This window comes from Peromyscus maniculatus, chromosome 6 (assembly GCF_049852395.1).
Source record: "Peromyscus maniculatus bairdii isolate BWxNUB_F1_BW_parent chromosome 6, HU_Pman_BW_mat_3.1, whole genome shotgun sequence".
Lineage (NCBI taxonomy): Eukaryota > Metazoa > Chordata > Mammalia > Rodentia > Cricetidae > Peromyscus > Peromyscus maniculatus.
The window spans coordinates 107,487,495-107,506,223 of record NC_134857.1 but is presented as its reverse complement, the minus strand read 5'-3'; the positions used below and the strand labels follow the sequence as shown (position 1 = coordinate 107,506,223).

General features: G+C 42.4%; 1 protein-coding gene across 2 annotated transcripts in view; it reads left to right on the top strand.

Moving 5' to 3' along the window:
- The first annotated feature begins 1,732 nt into the window (after window positions 1-1,732).
- The window catches only part of Ap1ar (adaptor related protein complex 1 associated regulatory protein), a 32,519-nt gene continuing 15,522 nt past the window's right edge, over window positions 1,733-18,729 (top strand). Inside the window, exons 1-3 of one of the 2 annotated variants that reach the window (XM_006970395.4) lie at window positions 1,733-2,065; window positions 16,034-16,082; window positions 17,008-17,034. In XM_006970395.4, coding sequence (XP_006970457.1) covers window positions 1,989-2,065; window positions 16,034-16,082; window positions 17,008-17,034 — 153 coding nt within the window. In that variant the 5' untranslated portion in view covers window positions 1,733-1,988. The remainder of the gene's footprint in view (window positions 2,066-16,033; window positions 16,083-17,007; window positions 17,035-18,729) is intronic. The other variant, XM_006970396.4, reaches the window with a different exon arrangement.

The window sequence follows — 18,729 nt, the reverse complement described above, 5'->3', positions numbered from 1 at the left end:
TCTTTTTTTTTTTTTTAGAAGTTCCTGTAAGTATAATTATGCAATACGTCAACTTTGCAAATTAGTTTTTAATTTGGCATAATTTTCTGCAGACTCATGCTCTCAAGGTATGTTGATCAACATTATGGGTAGTATCCACAGGATTCACGTACCAGCTTCCTTAAACATTTATAGTTCAATTTCAAGGACTACTTTATTAATATTGATTTCAGGTACTGGAAGAGAGAATGAAAATGCGTAATAATTTAGGTTTCAAACCATTAAGTCATCTCACCGGCATTCCCTAAGCCAGTTAGTGTACTTCGATACCATAGCATCAAGTTCATTAGTTTAAGTGCTAGGACTGAAATCCTGGTCGGTCCTAATGACAAGAACCAACAAAATGACCCGTTGAAAAACGTTTTATTAGTAGTACTATTTTTTAATGTAACTATTTCACTCGCAATAAAGCAGGTTAAGATGGTAAGATCTGGTTGGCAATGAAGCATATTACCTACAGGACTAGGCATTTATGAAACTATGCCTTATATCCAATTGGCGCAAGGGCAGGGTTTCATTACACAGTTCTAGCTGGCCAGGTTCTGGCTCTGTAGACCAGGCTGGCCTCCAACACCTGCCTTCTGCTTTTAAGGCGACCTGGTGACGAAAACTGGGTTTTAAAGCAGCATTTGAGGACATGGATTTTTCCCTTAACCTTGCTCCACTTTGGGGCAGTATGTGTGAACTGGTAATGTAGTAGTGCTCCTAAAAACCCAAGCCCTTTTGCTGATTTCCTCTGATCTCAACTTCCCAACCTAAAATTACTTTAATATTTATTTATTCATTTTTAAATTTATTTATTTATTATGTATACAGTGCTCTATCTGCAGACCAGAAGAGGGTAACCGATCTCATTACAGGTAGTTTTAAGCCACCATGTGGTTGCTGGGAATTGAACTCAGGACCTCTGGAAGAACAAGCAGTGCTCTTAACCGCTGAGCCATCTCTCCAGCCCTATTTATTTTTTTTAAGGCAGGGTCTCAGGCAGCCCAGGATGACCTCCAACTTAACGTTTATCTGAGGATAACCCTGAACTTAGGATTCTGCTTCCACCTCTCAAGTACTGAGAATGCAGATTTTCCACCACACTTCAACTAACTGAGCTACATCCCCGGCCTGGAACTTTTCGTTTTGTTTTGTTTTTTAAACAAACAAACACAACAACAACAAAAACCTGGCTAGTAGTGCACCATTAATGTCTCTCCACCACACTGGCAGTGTAAAGACTGCCACGCACACGGGGATATTTGAAGAAAACCCTCTTCGGGTCATCTAAGTAATGGCAACGAGTCCATACATAGTAGCCTCTACCTCCAGCTACGGTGCAGTTCTGGAACCCACGCGCTGGGTGACATCCGACCCGCTGCAGCAGGCGGGAGGCTCGCACGCTCTAGGTACAAAGTTCGAAGGCTGGGCTTGCGTTCGAGGCTCCCCGCAGGATCCTCCCCGGTCGACAGCGGCGAGGAAGCCAGGAACGCCGCCGAGCACAGGCAAACCGCCCTCCAGGATCAGGGTTCAACACACGGTACATTAACATAGAGCTCCAACCGGCGCCTCCTGCCAGGCTGACACAGCCAACCCGGAAGCTGGGGGAAATGACGCACGCGCCGGCCGCCGGAAGCGGGGCCGCAGGAAGCGTGTCCAATGGGGAGCCCCGGAGCGGCAGGGGGGCGTGGCGGCTCGGGCCTCCCGCGGCGGCCGGGGCGGTGACCGGCGCGGGCGGGTGGCGAGTAGGCCATGCGGACGGCTGGCGACCCGGGATCCCACGGCCCCGCGCTCGTCCCTCGCGCCGCGCTAGCCCGGAGCCCGCGTGCCTAGCGGCGGCCTTTGTCCCCTGGGTCGCCGCCTGCCGCGCTCCGGCCGGCGCGGATGCAGCTGCTCCGCCTGGGCTCGCGCTCGGGGCTGGAGGAGGAGGAGGAGGAGGAGCGGCGGGCGCCGGGCGGCATGCGATGGGGAACTGCTGCTGGACGCAGTGCTTCGGGCTGCTCCGCCGGGAAGCGGGTCGGCTGCAGCGAGCCGGCGGAGGGTAAGCGGCAGCGCAGGCCGTGGGAGGCCCGGCCGGGGATTGGCGGGTGATGGTGCCTGCCGCCCCCGAGAACCCCGCCTCGGGAGGCTGCGTCTCCTGTGTGCACCCGGCGTTGCCTCCTGGACACACCCTGCTTTGAGTTTGTTTCATGTCAAAGCTTCTGTCTTCTGTGTTTGATCTTCCTTTGGGCCTTAACAGAGCAGGTGAAAGTCTGGCCCCGAGGTTGATGCCTCAGGTGAATTTTAAGTAGAAGTCACTTCTGCTACAGGCTCTCTGATGAACTCTTGTTAGGTAAAGAGCTGCCGGATCACTGTGCACTCTGGGCATTTAAGTAATTGGTGCGGCAGTATGGGATTCTTTGCATAGTAATACTTAGAAATTTGGAAAGGATAGCATGCCGTGATTGCCACTCGCATGCTTGGTAATCGAATCCAAGTATCACCGAACATCGCTTCTCTTGTGTCGAAGTGGGATATGCTTAAGATTTTTCTCTCCACACCGCCCAATAGCAAAATTTTTATGATTATTTCATTGTTTTTTTTTTTTTTTTTTGGTTTTTCGAGACAGGGTTTCTCTGTGTAGCTTTGCGCCTTTCCTGGAACTCACTTGGTAGCCCAGGCTGGCCTCGAACTCACAAAGATCCGCCTGCCTCTGCCTCCCGAGTGCTGGGATTAAAGGCGTGCGCCACCACCGCCCGGCTGCTGATTATTTCATTGTTACGCCTTTTATTTCCTAGAGTACCGGAGGGCGGGGGCACATAGCATTGATGCTGATTTCATTGTTACTGAGTATCCCCCCAGGCATTTAAACCTAGAATTGAAAATTTTAAGCCAGCCACTTTATGTAAAGAACAAGTTTATTTTTGTCCTTTCTTAAGCATATTGCCAAGTTTTCAGCCGATAGCATTGTTTCATGAAGCTTTTGGCATACATACTGAAACCAAGGGATTTGTAAAGAGAATCTTTGGGTCATGGAGACATTATAAAATATGATTCACTAACCAGTTAGTATATGCCCTATGATACAAAATGACTAGGTCTTTACAGTATGCAATCCCTAGAATCGGAGTGAATGGACTTAAAAGATTCCTGCTTAGTTTGGTATTTTGATTTTCCTGATTTCTATACTGTTGTCACAGGGATGTGACAGCTGTTTAATATTGTGATCCAAAATCATGCTACTTCTAAGTTTTATGAGGATGAACCCTTTCATTAAGCTATGCAAATAGGCTCACAAAGAACTGACGTACATCATCTTTGGCTTTATTATTAAGTGTTATTGCCTTGGAAGGTGTAATGTTCTAACTCTGGGAAGGAATTTTTTTAATTCTGTGGTAGACAACATATTTGACTTTGGAATACATTACCTGGGTTCTGTAAGCACCTTGTCTCCCCCCCACACACACACACAGTGATTTTACAAACTACATCTTATATATGCTATTTATTAAAATTGTGGACTTTACTGGTTGAGCGCGGGCTTGGCAGCATAGGGTAGGAGTAACAGAAGGAAATGAGTGAGTCATGTGTCCATTGTCTGTAGATATCATAATACATGGCCGTGAATCTGCTCTTCACTTTTGGTAGACACCTTGGGTAAGTCTTTGTGCTATGGATGCTGACATCTAAGACCATATGAACATACCAATCGTGTTTCTTTTCATCTGTAAGCATAGGTTTTAACAATTCCCTTACTTGAATCTTCTGGTAAACTTACTATTTAATATTAATTCTTAGCAGCATCTGGAATCATGAAGTTGCTTAAACACAGTAAGATTAAACTACCTTTCAGTTTAGTTGCTATGATGTTAGTCTCCTTTTTTTTATGCATGCATCTGGATAATTAATGGTTACTTCTAAAGGTGAAAAAATGGGTAATCATGAAAGTTTACCTTGATTATATTATATATTACTTTATATTACTGTACTTATCATGGCTAGGGAAAAAATAGGACATCCTAGGCTTTGTTAGGCTCAATTAGGGTGGACTCCACAGGGGTGCTTTGTCATTTGAGGCCTGATTTCTTAGCTTTGCAGATTTCCCAGGAGTCTCTCAAAATGAGATCACTTACTCTACACTACGCAATCTCAACACTATAATTACCAACTATACTAGAATGTGCTTTCATATTTTATATGCTAGGATAACTGTTGACTAGTCAAAATACCAATATAAGCACTAAGGCAAGTTGGAGACCTTAATGCCAAGAAACAGAATATTGATATCCTAAGGGGTTAGCCTTCTTCATTTTGAGGGTTAGCCTACCAGCACAATATGAAGAACTCCATGTGCTGGCCTGTTCTGTTTCTCTGGATGATATTAGAAGAAAGTGTGTGTGTGTGTGTGTGTGTGTGTGTAACTTTTAACATGCCCTGTCTAAAGTGATCTTGAACTTCTAGTTGTTCTGCCTCCAACTTTCAAATTCTGAGATTAGAAGTGTGTGCTCCCATGCCTGGTTCATGCAGTGCTGGGCTTCAATCCAACTGAGCTCCATCCCCAGCCTCCATGTTACTAGTTCTTAGATAGGTCCTTAGCAACCTAGTCGTGCTTTGTTGTGTTGCATTTTAATTCCTATCTTTAGGTCACTGTGAAATTGCCCACACTTGGTCCACTTAAGTTGTATGACTTATGCAAAGGCGTGATCATGTTTGGGGTGTGTAGCATGAATCTTAAAGAGTCTTTATTAATAAAACAAACCTGGAGCCAAGTATTGGGGTGAACACTGAAAGATCAGAGAGACAGAACAAGCCACAGCTAACCTCACCTGGCCAACTTCTCAGCTGATCTTGTTTCCTCAGACTGGAAGCCTCTGTGTCCTCATAGCCGAATGGCTCTCAGCTGAACTGTGCTGCTCAAAACCTAAAAGCTTAACCAGCCAAATGCTTCTAGTTCCTGATCTTCACGGCTTATATACCTTTCTGCTATCTGCCATCACTCCCTGGGATTAAAGACTCACTTCTTGGGATTAAAGGCATATGTCACCATGCCTGGCTGTTTTCAATGTAGCCTTGAACTCACAGAGATCCAGAGGGATTTCTACCTCTGGAATGCTAGGATTAAAAGCGTGAGTGCCACCATTTTCTAGCCTTTGTATCTAGTGGCTGTTCTGTCTCTGATCCCAGATAAGTTTATTAGGGTGCACAATATTTTGGGTAACACAATACCACCACAGGGGCTCTCTGTTTAACAGGTGTCAGCCCTTTGGATTCCAGCAGCAGACTTGCTTCAAGGCAGTACTTTACAGTGATTTGCCTTTCCTCTCCCATTGAAAAGGACTTTAGTACCTCTCAATATTTAGCTACTTCCTGTGTGCCAGGTAGTATTCTAAATACTACATGTTATCTCATTCATTCTTTTACACACTCCTGTCAAGTAGTAAGTGTTATCAAAAATTGTGTACTCTATCCAAAATGCTTGAGACCAATTTCTTCTTTTTTAATAGGACTTTGGAATATTTCTATACACAACACTCTTAGACATGGGACCCACGTTGTAGTTCATATACACCTTTTACACTTGAAAGTGATTTCATAGTATTTTTAGTCTGCCTGTGGTTTTGCACTGTGTTCTTTAGACAGCTCATTGTCTTACTGTGTTACCCAGGCTGGCCTCAAACTCTCCTGCAATTTGACCTATCTTCCTGTCATTTGAAGTCGGGTGTGGAATTTCCACGTTGTGGCCTCATGTTGGCCCACAGAAGGTTTTAGAGCCTGGAATATTTTGGATTTTGAACTTTTAGGTTAATGCTACTCAACTTGTACTTGTGTTATAGGCTGAAAACCAAAGCTTAGAGAGTTGAACTTGCCTAAGATAACAGATAACAGAGCTGTAATTGCAGTCAAAGTCCCTCTGGAACCAGAGCCCTTATCTCTAACTGGTAATAGCTTGTAACTTTTTATTCTCTAGATAACATTTGGTTGCCCTGTGTGTCTGCGAATTATCCTGGATGCTGCTGGGAAGAACTTAGGGATAGCTCATCAACTTGACCCTGTATATATGATAAGCTTCTTGAAGCTGTGACTCATCTCTGCGCCATCACCTCCGTCTTCTCCTTTTTTTTTTCCTGGCTAGTCTTACTCTTTCTAGCTGTCACAATGGAGTCTTCTGGTGTCTTTACCTCACTTAATTACCTCTACATGTATACTGCTTATCCCAAGGAAAGTTCAGCCTTTCCGGTTACTTCAGCCTCTACCACTTCATACTGAAGACGTGCTCTTGTCTAGATTTTGTTTTAGCCTCCCTTTACACACATGGACTCTGTTCTGTGTTTGTCTTAAGTGTTAGCTTTCTCGTCACCTACCTAGTGGTTTGTAATTGATATCCTTGTACTATCTGTATGTCATAGTAGTTGGGCTTTCTAAAACTACACTGTATCATGCTGTTTCCTTGTCTAATGACTTCTGCTGCTTTCTGTTTCCTAAAGCTAAATTTCTAGGTCTTGTTTTTCTCCTATGGCAGCCTGATGAGTCTCGTCATATATCTGTTTTATTGTGTGCATTTCAGTGTTTGAGTATCTGTAACTTCACTTCGTACTCAGCAAAACATATCAATAAAAAGAGACAAGAAAGCCGGGTGGTAGTGGTGCATGCCTTTAATCCCAACACTTGGGAGGCAGAGCCAGGCAGATCTCTGAGTTCAAGGTCAGCCTGGTGTACAGAGCGAGATTCAGGACAGGCACCAAAGCTACACTGAGAAACCCTGTCTCGAAAAACAAAACAAAACAGACAAGAAAAACAGTTTTCCCAGTGTACTTTTGGGTAGTACTGTGAACCCCATGGCTTTATCTCCTCCCTGTGTCCTGTTGAGTCAGTCCGCTCCTTCTGCATTCCGAAATCCTCTAATTGCTCACATCCCGTTGCTGTCAGATACAACTTTAAACCCATCCTGCAGCGCTGCACTCGTCCTTCCTTCCAGCCCTGTCTTCCTCCAGTTTCTAGAACCCTAGTCATTTCCATTCTTGTTTCCTACCTTCTCTGTAGAAGACCACTCCAGTCACCGTAGCCGTGAACCTGAGGACCGTGAGACCCCTTCTTCCCCTCCACGTCACCTGTCTTCCAACCTCTGCGTCTCTGCTGCTTAGTTGTGTTTGCCTTGTTGTTGTTTTGTTTTTTTGTAAACATGACACAAACCTAGACATTCCCTGAGAAGAGGGAATCTCAATTGAGGAATTTACTCTAAACATTGGCTTGTAGATTCCTCGTTTAGTGATTACCCTAATTCTAGGATGAAGGCTAAAGTCTGGAAAACCTTTAATGTGTCTTTCCAGATCCTGCATTATTTCTTGCCTAGTTTTTCTTTTCCTGTCTCTGTGTTACATTCTTCCTTGAATCCATTTCTTCCCTTTTCACTTGGATAACACCTGCTTACTCATCTTTTCACTGGCAATTTGAGAATTCTTTTCCAGCGTTTTCTCTAAGCATCACCAACCCTCTGGAAATAAGAGCTCACAGCACTGCTGAACAGTGTGTTCGTCTAGCTCCACTCTCCTACTTAGCCTTCTGAGTACATGCATCTCAGGCCAGGCCGTGTCCGTGCTGATCTTGGCTTCCTGTTAAATACCTGGCTCCCAGTTAAGTTCCTAGTCCATAGTAAATGTTAAGACTTGTTGACTCTGTGGATATAGTTTCTTAAATAGGTCACTGTTTTCACATCCTCCTGCCTTTTGATCTCTGATATTTCTGAACCACCCTATCCCATATCTGGGAATGTGCTGATTCCTCCTCTTCGGGGTGACTAAAACACAACCTGGTTTGTAATTTACCTTCACATATACCACATTTGGCTTGTAAGACTAATTTTTATTGATTTTCATGTTCTAAATATTAATACATTGCTTTGCCTGTCATTCAGTAACTTTGGGAAGGAAGAAACAGAGAAGACTCAGTGTCACACGTGATACGAAGTCACATATCTCGCTTTCCGAAAGCAGATGATGGGTGATTTCGGGTGCTGCATACAGCATGGAAGCTGGAAGCCTGAGCTCCTATTTGTTACTGGTTTCCTCTGGAGCATGCTCTTCTCTAGAGGCGTGGCTGTTTGGGTTGTTTGTTGTTAGCCTATGTTTTCTGTCTTTACCGTGCACAAAGGGAAGACCTATCTCCACTGGTCTTGCAAGGCATAAAGCTAATTTTCTGAATATGCATTCTGAAGTTCATCATTCGGAGGCACTGTTAGTAGTGACTGTTTTGACTTGATGATTACCGGTTCTGTAAGGGCCTCCATAGATACATAACCACTAGAAGAACACCACGTATCTACCAGTGGCTGCAACTGTAGATACAAAATGACATTTGTTAGGGGGAACTGGCCCCAGTGCAAACTGTCACTGTCTGCTGTGTGCAAGCTCGTGACCCAGAAAGCCAATTGTTAGAGTCCCAGTACCTGGGTAGAAGACAGCCAGGGCATCAGCTCAAGCAATGAGTCAGAGAATTAGACCTGTGGCCATAGGCATGACATACTTGTGTTGATATCCCTCCCTGAGACATCTGTCAATTCTTATCCGTTCAGATTCGAGGAGTTAAACCTCTGCTGAAGTATTTGATGTCAGCTGGAATGCAGTGCCCATCATCGTCTCTGTAATAGGTTTTGCCAGGAATATGATTTATAGCCTGCCCAGTCTTTTGTTTGGGGGTGAGGGATGGCTTGGGAGGCTTTTAATTTTTAGTAGACTTTGGAACCATTTACCATGGTTGCTCATCATTTATTTATAATCTTCAACAAAATACAAAGGATTGTCTTACTGTATTTCACCAGGTAGGATATAAAATGAGTTGAAAAACTGTTCCACCAATGTGTAATTTTGAGTTTTAGAGTTTTTTTAACCCACCATGCAGCATAACAAAAAAGCACTAAAAACTACATTTTCAGCTTGTTTTCAAGAAGATTTCAGTTTATCTTAGTATCTATCTTGGTAACGAGGTAGTAAGTTTGCAGGGATCTCCATTTTTTTACTTCCAAGCTAGCTCACTTCTTTTTATTAACACCGCATGTACCAACCACAGTCTCTTTCGCTTCTCTGCTGCTCTTTATGTGCTGGGCCCACATCCACGTCTCAGTAGTGGAATGACTGTGCAGGACGCTGTCTCGTGTTGAGACACCTCTCAGGGCGTAGAGAGTATCTGTCTATAAGTCATCCGTGGATGACTCTGAACTTGGGAGAGCTCCAGAAAATACACTTGTTTTCTTTAATCACTGTACGGTCACCCTGATGCCGGGTGTGCATTTTGTTACAGCAGTGGTCAGGCTTTGCCACCCCCCTTTTATTACCCCCCTTTTCTCCTGAGTGTATGTTGAATTGATGAAAGAAGTGTACACGTGTGACTTAATCGTTTTCTTCACAGCTCAGCTCTGTGTGACCCTGCCATTTTCCTGAGGCCTCTCCTGGCTTCTCACATCACTGTTTCTCTCCTTTCACTGCTACAAGTCCTGCGTCCTTGACTTGCCCTGCTGACTTGTTTGCTCTGCCCATTCTTGCCTTTTGCTTCTTGCCCATTGTAACCCATTAGGGTTCTGACACTACTTCCTATCAGCTCTCGTTGTCTGTTCCTTCCCCTAGATCAGGTTTTTTTATCTGCTAAGTATTTGTCTCCTTCTCTCACTGACACCACCCTAGTCCAAGTGATCATTGCTTTCTTCCCTGCCCTCAAGTTGATGACATGTATTATTCATGCGCTCCCTCTGCATCCTCCCCACTCAGCTCCTCAGACTCTTGTGGTTCCTGGCACTTGGAAGCAAGCTTCTTATGCTGGCTCACCCAGCTAGATTTAAGGAAAGAATTATAGTCTTGTTCCTCTGTAATTACTTTAAATACAGTAAATATTAGTTATGTTTGTCTTTGCTCTCAGTGACTTTGAACAGTGCTCGTCCAAAACTCTCTTTTTCATACCTAATCACCCCCTCATTTCTCTTCCTGTATAGCATTATATTATACATTGAAATACCACCATTTATCCACTCTATTGATGGACATTTCTGTTATTTCAAGGGGGGGTTGTGTTTTTTTCCTTTGTTTTTGCTGTTACCATCCATTAATATTCTAATGGCACCCCTTTCTGCATCTGTACAAGGAAGTCCCAGGAGTGAAATGACAGGACGGGTCCTTAGCTTATGCACATCTTCATCAATATTAAAATATCTTCCAGTTTATACTTTTAACCAATAAGAGATTTCCATTGCTCTACTTTCTTAGTACTGAGAAGGTATTTTTTTTCCAGCTCATTAATGTGAAATGTCGAGTATTTGTACAAGAACTTCATTATAGCCCTGTGTGCCTGTAGCAAATAGAATGTGCATAAATTCTCTTAATGATAGCAATGGAAATAAATATAAGACACTAGGAATAAATAATAGGAAATGTTTAAAACTACAGCAGTAGCCAGGCAGTGGTAGCACACACCTTTTACCCCAGCACTCAGGAGGCAGAGGCAGTTGGATCTCTGAGTTCAAGGTCAGCCTGGTCTGCAGAGCAAGATCCAGGACAACCAGGGCTACATAGGGAAATCCTGTCTCAAAGAAACAAAACAAACAAAAAAAATGGAAGCATTGGCACAAAGATAGACAGGGAAAGAGAATAGAGTACCTGTAGGTGAAACACAGTCATCTTCGTAACAGGGTGACTGCCTCTTGTCAAGTTGGAAGAGTGACTGCTTCACTGAAATAGAGTCAATGGAACTAAAAGAGAAAATGTTATTTTATGTATTTGTCCAATTCAGAGACTCTTCCTTCCTCATGTTCTTTCTCTTTTTTTTCTTTCCCTAACTCAACTACCCAAGGTGGGCAGCAGTGTCCTGGCAGGAATAACTCATTGTTTTGTTGATTTCTGCTGTAGACCTGGGGGGGGCTCTGTAGGCAGAGTTTTCCTGTCTCACAGCCACTCTCAAATACAGTGAAGCTTATATTAATTACAAATGCTCGGCCAGTAGCTCAGGCTTCTTACTAACAAGCTCTTACAACTTAACCCATTTCTATTAATCTGGGTGCTGCCCTGAAGCTCCTGGCTTTTACCTCTATCCCATTTTGTGTGTCTGACTGGTTATCCATCTGGCTGGCGACTCTTCTGACTCCACCCTTCTCCTTCCCAGCATTCTCATTGTGGCTTTCCCGCCTAACTTAATCCTGCCCAGCTATTGGCCAGTCAGCTTGTTTATTAAACCAATCACAGTGACAAATTTTCACAGTGTACAAAGGGATTAGTCCACAGCAGGCCTCCTTGTACTTACTAGTACCATCTTCACTTGTTACTTGCTGAAAAGCCATACCTCCAAGAATCTCTGAACTTGGGAGTTTTCTCGTGGTGTTGTTGTATTATCATAAATGAAATCAATTTGAGGCTGAGTAGCTTGGCCCTTCCCTACTCTCTTAAGTGTGTCTTTTCTTCTCTTAACTCTGGTGTTTGAAATCTCTATCAAAGAAATGCCAACTCTTCTTCCAAAAGCTTTCAGTATCTTTAGTCACACTGCACAAATATGAAGAAGGCAAAGAATAAAGTTTTTATCTTCCTGTTTTCACTTATAAGCATGATAGGAAAAAAATCAGACTTTCCATTCTGGCTTGCTTTTTTTTTTTTTTTTTTTTTTTTAAAGTAAATTCAGGGACTTTTGTACAATCTGACCCACTTATGTGCTAACAATAGTAGTTCTAAAAAGTAGGATGACTGTTTTCCTTTATTTATAGATAGTATGATTTAAATTATTAGACCAAACTTTTTTTGAAAGTTGTCAGCTATTTACTACCAATGTTTGGTGGAAATCTTTTTTTTTATGAAAAATGCAACCGTGTCTTATGTATGAAAGCATTAATGTGGGTGGCATTACATGTAAAATGAACACAGCTAGACTCAAAGCTGCACACTTAGTCCTTGAACATGTGTGGTGATGCTTTTGGCTGTAGAATTGATGGATTAAACTTGAGAGAGGATGAATCAAAGAAGATCTGAACGTTTTTCACACCTAACCCTGCAAATATGCTGAAGAGCTTAGTTACTGAAGTCGATATTTCAGTTACTTTTGCACTGTCTTTAACATCCAGATGTCAAAACAATCCATTTGGCATTTCATAGTCCTCCAGATCCAGACCAGTTACATTTCAAGTGCTTGATAGCACTTATGGCTGGTGGCTGTCATACAGGACAGTGGAGATTGCTCTGGGGCTGGGTAACTGTGGCCATAGGGGTACTGAGGAAAGGACATTTCTATAGAGCAAATGTGAGAAGTTCTGGGCACATGTGTGTTTGTAAGTGGGAGCTTGCGCTCTTCACTGTGTTGACACCCAGACTCTTGGCTTTGCGCAGATGTTGCTCTCCAGGCTGAACACCTGTTCCATTTCTAACCATCCTCATCTGTGACAGCGCCATCTTGATTTCTGCCCTGTACATACTCGAATCTCTGTTAGCACATTCTGCCTGTCTTGTCCTCACAGCGCTTCTCAGTGCTGCTGTTAGGGCTGTGGTCCTGGCCGTCATCCTCTGTGTTGCTTCAGTGGCTTTCCCGTTGGCCTCCTACAGCAGCAAATCATCTCTAAGATCCCCTAGGGAAGATCTTAATAGAGCTGAGGGCCTCTAAAAAATCTGTAAAGAATTTGAAAAATTATGGACTTGAATATTCTAGTGAAACAGAGCAGTGATTATTAATGGATACTGATAACCATGTTAAAAGGTTAATACGGTCCATTAACAATGGACGGGTTAGGATCTTGGGTGATTGACAAAAGGCTCACCCTTCACTCTGGAGCAGAACTGGGAGAGAGAAAATAAAAAGTCAAGATAGCTTTTTGTAGGAGATACTAAAAATATATGTTCCAAATTTGTTAGACTTTTAGCAGTCAGTGGTATGAGAGACTTGAGTCTTGGTGTCCTTCGTGTGCTTAAGTGATGGCGTGTTTACTGCAGGACACTTCGTGGACTGACACACTACCTGTGCGCTAAGGAAGCGGCGTCACTGAAGTGGTACTTAGAGACAGTTGTCCCTCTAACCATGTTCAAAATATCTGCCATACAGAAACCGTGGAGAAATTGAGGACAGCTAAAGTTTTAATATGGCTCAAAGTTGGCCAAGTATCACTGACAAGTTTAATACTGCACACGTCTGTAGATGGTCTGTACAGGCACCAGCAGCGTTTAAATAAATAAAGACATCCATAATTCATTTTAAAATATGTATAATCTGATACCCACTTGTTTTTAGAAAAACCCCACAGTAAAGCTTTTCTTAAAAAAACAGTGCCTGAGTTTGCCAAATTGCTTATTTACTTTAACCAATCAATATGCTCTTATTACTGTAGGAGTCAATATATGTTCTTTGTGAATATGGTTTCAGTCTAATTTTTTTAGAAAGTGAAGCCATACAGATCTCAGGAGGATATTATCTATGTTTGGTTTCCAGAGAACTCTGAGCCAATCTAATGAAGTCTAGGGGTGTGTAGTTTGACTATTCAGTCAGGCAAGAATAAGATTGTCCTCACTCTAACCAGTTGTGGACAGAGAGGCCAGAGACACTTTTGCGTCTATTAAACTTACGTTGTGGTAGTCATGTAACCTAATGTCACTGTATATAGTTCACCACTTACTTCCTAACCAGTTTAATATGAGACAGGTTGTTCCAGCAACCGAGTAACCGTCACACTTAACACCAGAAGCAGGAGTCCTGCTGCCAGAACACAGTGCTTCTGGAATATTCAGCTCATTTCTCAGTTTGCTTGAAAAATTGAAGAGTGGAGATCCTGGGTAATTAGAGAATAAAAGATACAGTGTTTACACTAGAATATTCTGTGATCTCCTTTTAAAGACAGGACAGAATCCTCTACATTTTACCAATAACCTGGGAGAAGGGAAGATACAAAACAATTATATTACATTGGTATTTGTTGTTTGACCAAAATACCCAGCATACATAGATTAAAGCAGGAGAAAGGGTAGACCCTGGCTCACAGTTCAGAGGGTTTAATCCGCCATGGCAGCCAGGCTCTGCTGCTCTTCTTCGGCCCTTTTACTTGTCCAGGATCCTGGCCTGTGGAATGGTGCCTGTGAAGGTTTCTTTGTCAGCTTGACACAATCCAGAATCACCTGGCAAGGGAGTCCCATGGAATTGTCTAGATTAGGTTGGTCTGTAGATGTGCTTGTGAGGGGTGTTCTTAATTGTGTTGATTGAGGTGGAAGGACCCAGCCTGAATGTGTCTCATGGCTGGGCAGGGGCAGGAGGAGGAGAAGGCACTAGGCTGCATCCGGGAACTCATTGCTCTCTGCTTTGACTGGATGTGCTGTGACTAGCTGTGTCAAGTCCCTGCACACGACTCCTCCACAGTGATGGACTGTGGCCTGCAACTGGGACCCTTTCTCCTTGAACTTGTTTTCATCACCGTGTTTTGTCACAACAACAGGAAATGAAACTAAAGCAGTGTTTCCCCTTCAGTTGATTCTTCAGGGAAATGCTGTCACGGATCCCAGGTGCTTCGGAACACAGTCCGTTGACATTGAAGATCAACTATCACATCTGTCAGCTTCAAAATGTTGTCAAGGGAGAAAATAGCAACGAATTTCTTTGCTGTTTTTATTCTTTAGTGGCCATAATATGTCATTGTCTTACTAACCTGCCAACCCCCTCCATGCATATGTACACATCCAAAGCATCAGCCCTGACCTAACCCCAGGAATCTCATTGTGAAAGAGGTCTTCTCTGTCCAGCGAACCTGACGAACTAGGAACTGTAAGAGTGAGTGTGGCTGCCACACAGGGCCTTCACTCGATTCCTTTTGGTAACTGTAGCAGGAACTGCATGTGTGTGAAAGTCTCAGAGTTGCCTGGTGCTTGCAGTAGCAAGGGGATTTGAGTTGACTGAGTCTGTGATGGGCTTGGTATTGCAGGAGAGGGCAGACATTGCTGGAGCAGGCATGGGAAAGACCGTGTTTCCTTAGCTGTGTCTAAGTTTCAGCAAGAGGAGCAGAATGGATGATCAAAGTGAAAGGAAATATTTGTGCCACCCCCCGAAAAGTGGATTACTGACCTATTTATATGTAGCTTGACATAGTTATGAGTTCTTTTCCTTTTCCTTTGTGGTGGCATAAGAAAAGAATAAAAAGCCTTCTATGAATATATGGCCGTGATCTAAAAGGCTTGTTTTGTTGTTTTGTTTTGTTTTGAGGCCTGGTTATGTAGCCTGAGCTGGATTCAGACACACAGCAACCCTCCTGTTCCTTTTTAGGAATGGGAATACAGATAGGAACTCCTACAGCTGAGGATAGCCATGTTTCCTCACACACTGGCCTATTATTATCCTTCTAGAATTGTTTTGCATCTAAAATGTAAAGGGCATACTTATTGTATATGATTTAGTATGATCTTTTGTGTATTTTTAAAGGGCTTTTTCTAGTTTTTTGACATGTTAATTATACATAATAATAGATTTGATTAAGATTCGTACAATGCATAGTGTGATTTGATTGTATTCACCTCCGTTTTATTAATTTATTTTTATGTGCATGGATGTTGCACCTTGTCTGTATCACTGTGCGCCATGTATGTGCAGTGCCCACAGAGGAGGGTGTTTGGTCCTCTAGGACTGGAGTTATGGATGGCTGTGAGTACTGGGATTTGAACCCAGGTCTTTTGGAAGAGCAGTCAGTGCTCTTAACCACTGAGCCATCTCTCCAGCCCCTCACCTCCATTTTTAACAAGGTATTTTACTTAATATGGTAAAATAAAATTTAAAATGATACTATATTCTATTCTATATGATAGTTGTATGAATTAACTTATTATAGCCTTAATATACATTAGTGCCAATAAAAAGATTGGTTAACCAAACTTGAAAATCTGAACTATAAAGTCTTAAGTAAATTTGGTTTGTTTTTAGAAATACAAGGTGCTCTATATTAGAGAATTTATAGTTGTTTGTTTATGAATGCTTTTATGCCATAATATTAATTCTACTTTAGACTTTGTTGTGATTTTTAACATTTTTCTGTTTTTCTTCCCAGATCAAAGTATTTTAGAACGTGCCCAAGAGGAGAACACTTGACCATAGAGGTGAGTCTTTGAGTGTTGAATGGGATCCAAAATGCCCAGAGATTTGTTTTTTTTGTTTTGTTGTGTTTTGTTTTAAGATTTGTTTTATGTGCATGAGATTTTGCCTGCATGTAAGGGCACCATGTGTGTGCAGTGCCCACAGAGACCAGAGGAGGGCAACAGATTCCTAGTGAGTTACAAGACCCCCCACCCCCAATTTTTTTGAGACAGGGTTTCTCTGTGTAACTCTGGCTGTCTTGGAACTCACTGTGTAGACCAGGCTGGCCTTGAACTCACAGAGATCTCCCTGCCTCTGCCTTCCAAGTACTGGGATTAAAGGCCTGTGCCACCACTACCCAGCCAAGTTAACAGACTTTTGTGAGGCACCATGTAGGTGCTGGGAACCAAACCTGGGTCTTTAAGATAATGGAGAATGATCAGAAGCACATTTAGTATGGACTATAATATCTATTATATATACCCAGTATTTATTTCAGTAATGTCAATTGTTTAGGAGGTGGGTCTCATGAGTACTTGGTTACCACTCTGAGCCACATCCTCATCCCTCTTACTCCACTTTTTATTTTGAGACAGGGTCTCACTAACTCGCACAGGCTGGCCTTAGACTCATGCTGTCACTAAAGCTGGCTTGAGCATTGCATCTTCCTGCCTTTGCCTTCAGAGTAGCTGAGGTTACAAGTCTGTCCCACCAGGCCTGACTTGGTATTGTAGATTCTGATAAACAGAAAAATAAATATATATATGAGCTTGGGTTGGCCATTTTGTGGACTGGAGCATACCAAATATGCTGATTATAAACAGCACTCAACTTCTTAGGTACCTTATAAAGATGTATTATTTTAAGGTTTAACAAAGTGGCAGTGTCTTGTGAGATGTATACACTAGACAAATGTCCCTCCTAATGGTTACCTTTTTGTCCTTTCAGTTTGAGAATCTAGTAGAGAGTGATGAAGTAAGTATTTAACTCACTGTTTTTGTTCTTACTAATTGCTAAGTTATACCATTGTCTGCCTTGCTTTTTACTTCTCATTCATTCATCTTTTCCTCTTTGATTAAATTATGTTAGTAAGAATTCAGAATTTTCTACTGTATCATGAATTTAATGCTGCACATAGATTTTTTTTGCCAGTTATAGAATCCAAGAAACTTCAAAAAGAAGATATTTCTAATGTCTTTCCCTTCCATAAGTAAAATACTTCCACCTAGAACCCCTGTTTTCTGTGGATCTTCGAGGGTAGAATGTATGTATGATTATAAAATTCCTCACTTTAGCCGTTACCTCCCATCAGTTCTTAATATTGATTTTTATATCTCATTTTATTAAAAACTCAGTCACATTTAAGATGAACCTAAGAATAGAAATGCTAAAATATGAGAAAAATGTAATTTTGAATCAGTGAACTGTGCTGTATCTTAATATGCAGAGGCATCATTAGGAGAGTGTGAGTTTGTGTGCTGATGTCCAACGTTAGCTGTGAATTTGTGAATAAGCTGATTACTCACCTTCCTAAGGTCCTCTGAGAGGAAAATGTGTCCAGCTTTCCTTTGAGATTTAAATCCTGGGGCCAGTGAGATGACTCAGCAGGTAAAGGCACTTGGTACTAGCCCTGAGTTCAGCCCCCAGGACCTACCTGGTGGAAGAAGGAACTGACTCCTACAAGTCCTCTGACTTCTGTATGCCTGCCATGACACAGGTGTGGAGTTCACACACACACACACACACACACACACACACACACACACACACACACACACACAAACACTAAAATTTAAATTATTAAAATTGTTTAAACTTGTACAATTCAACATTTCAAAGTAATCTGATAGAAAGACCACTCAATCCAGGCAGTGGTCGAACATGCCTTTAATCCCAGCACTTATGAGGCAGAAGCAGGTAAATCTATGGATTCAAGGCCAGCCTGGTCTATAGAGTGAGTTCCAGGTCAGCCAAAGCTACACAGAGAAGCCTAGTCTTGAAAAACAAACAAAACAAAAAAGACCCTCCAAAAGCAAGGCATCCTCTAGTAGATAGTTCAGGGAACTGTCCAGCTTCCTTGTCCTAGAGAAGCAGCATCTACATTCCATGGAACCTCCTTCCTCCCCAGCAGTTTCCTCTGCCTCCTCTTTCACAAATAAGACTTCTCTCAGCTTCCTGGTCCACCTCAGCAGCATCCTGCTTCTCAGAAGAGCTGGCACCTTTCCCCAAGGTACTCTTCAGTTGGCTGGGGTTTTTTTTGTTTTTGTTTTTTTTTTTTGTTTTTTGTTTTGTTTTTTTGTTTTGTTTTGTTTTGTTTTGTTTTTTTTTTGCTAGTTCCTCCTCTGCTGACCAGCCTCTCTTCTACCCCTCTTGGGATGCTGACCAACCTCTCCTCTACCCCTCTTGGGATAGCTGTGGCTACGTGCCATCCTGTTTTGTGATGCTACTTCCTACATGAATGTGGACCTTTGAGAAGTTGATTACCACTGTCAACTTAGTAATGTATCTTAGCTGACAGATAGGAATAATTTAAATGTGTAAGAAATACTCAGAAGCCCAAATTCGTCTTCAAAATAATTATGGCTTGCTTTGGAGAAAAAAGGGCAACAACTGGATTTTATTATTTTGTAAAAGAAACTGAGCCAATTTTTTCTTCTTTTTAGATTTTTT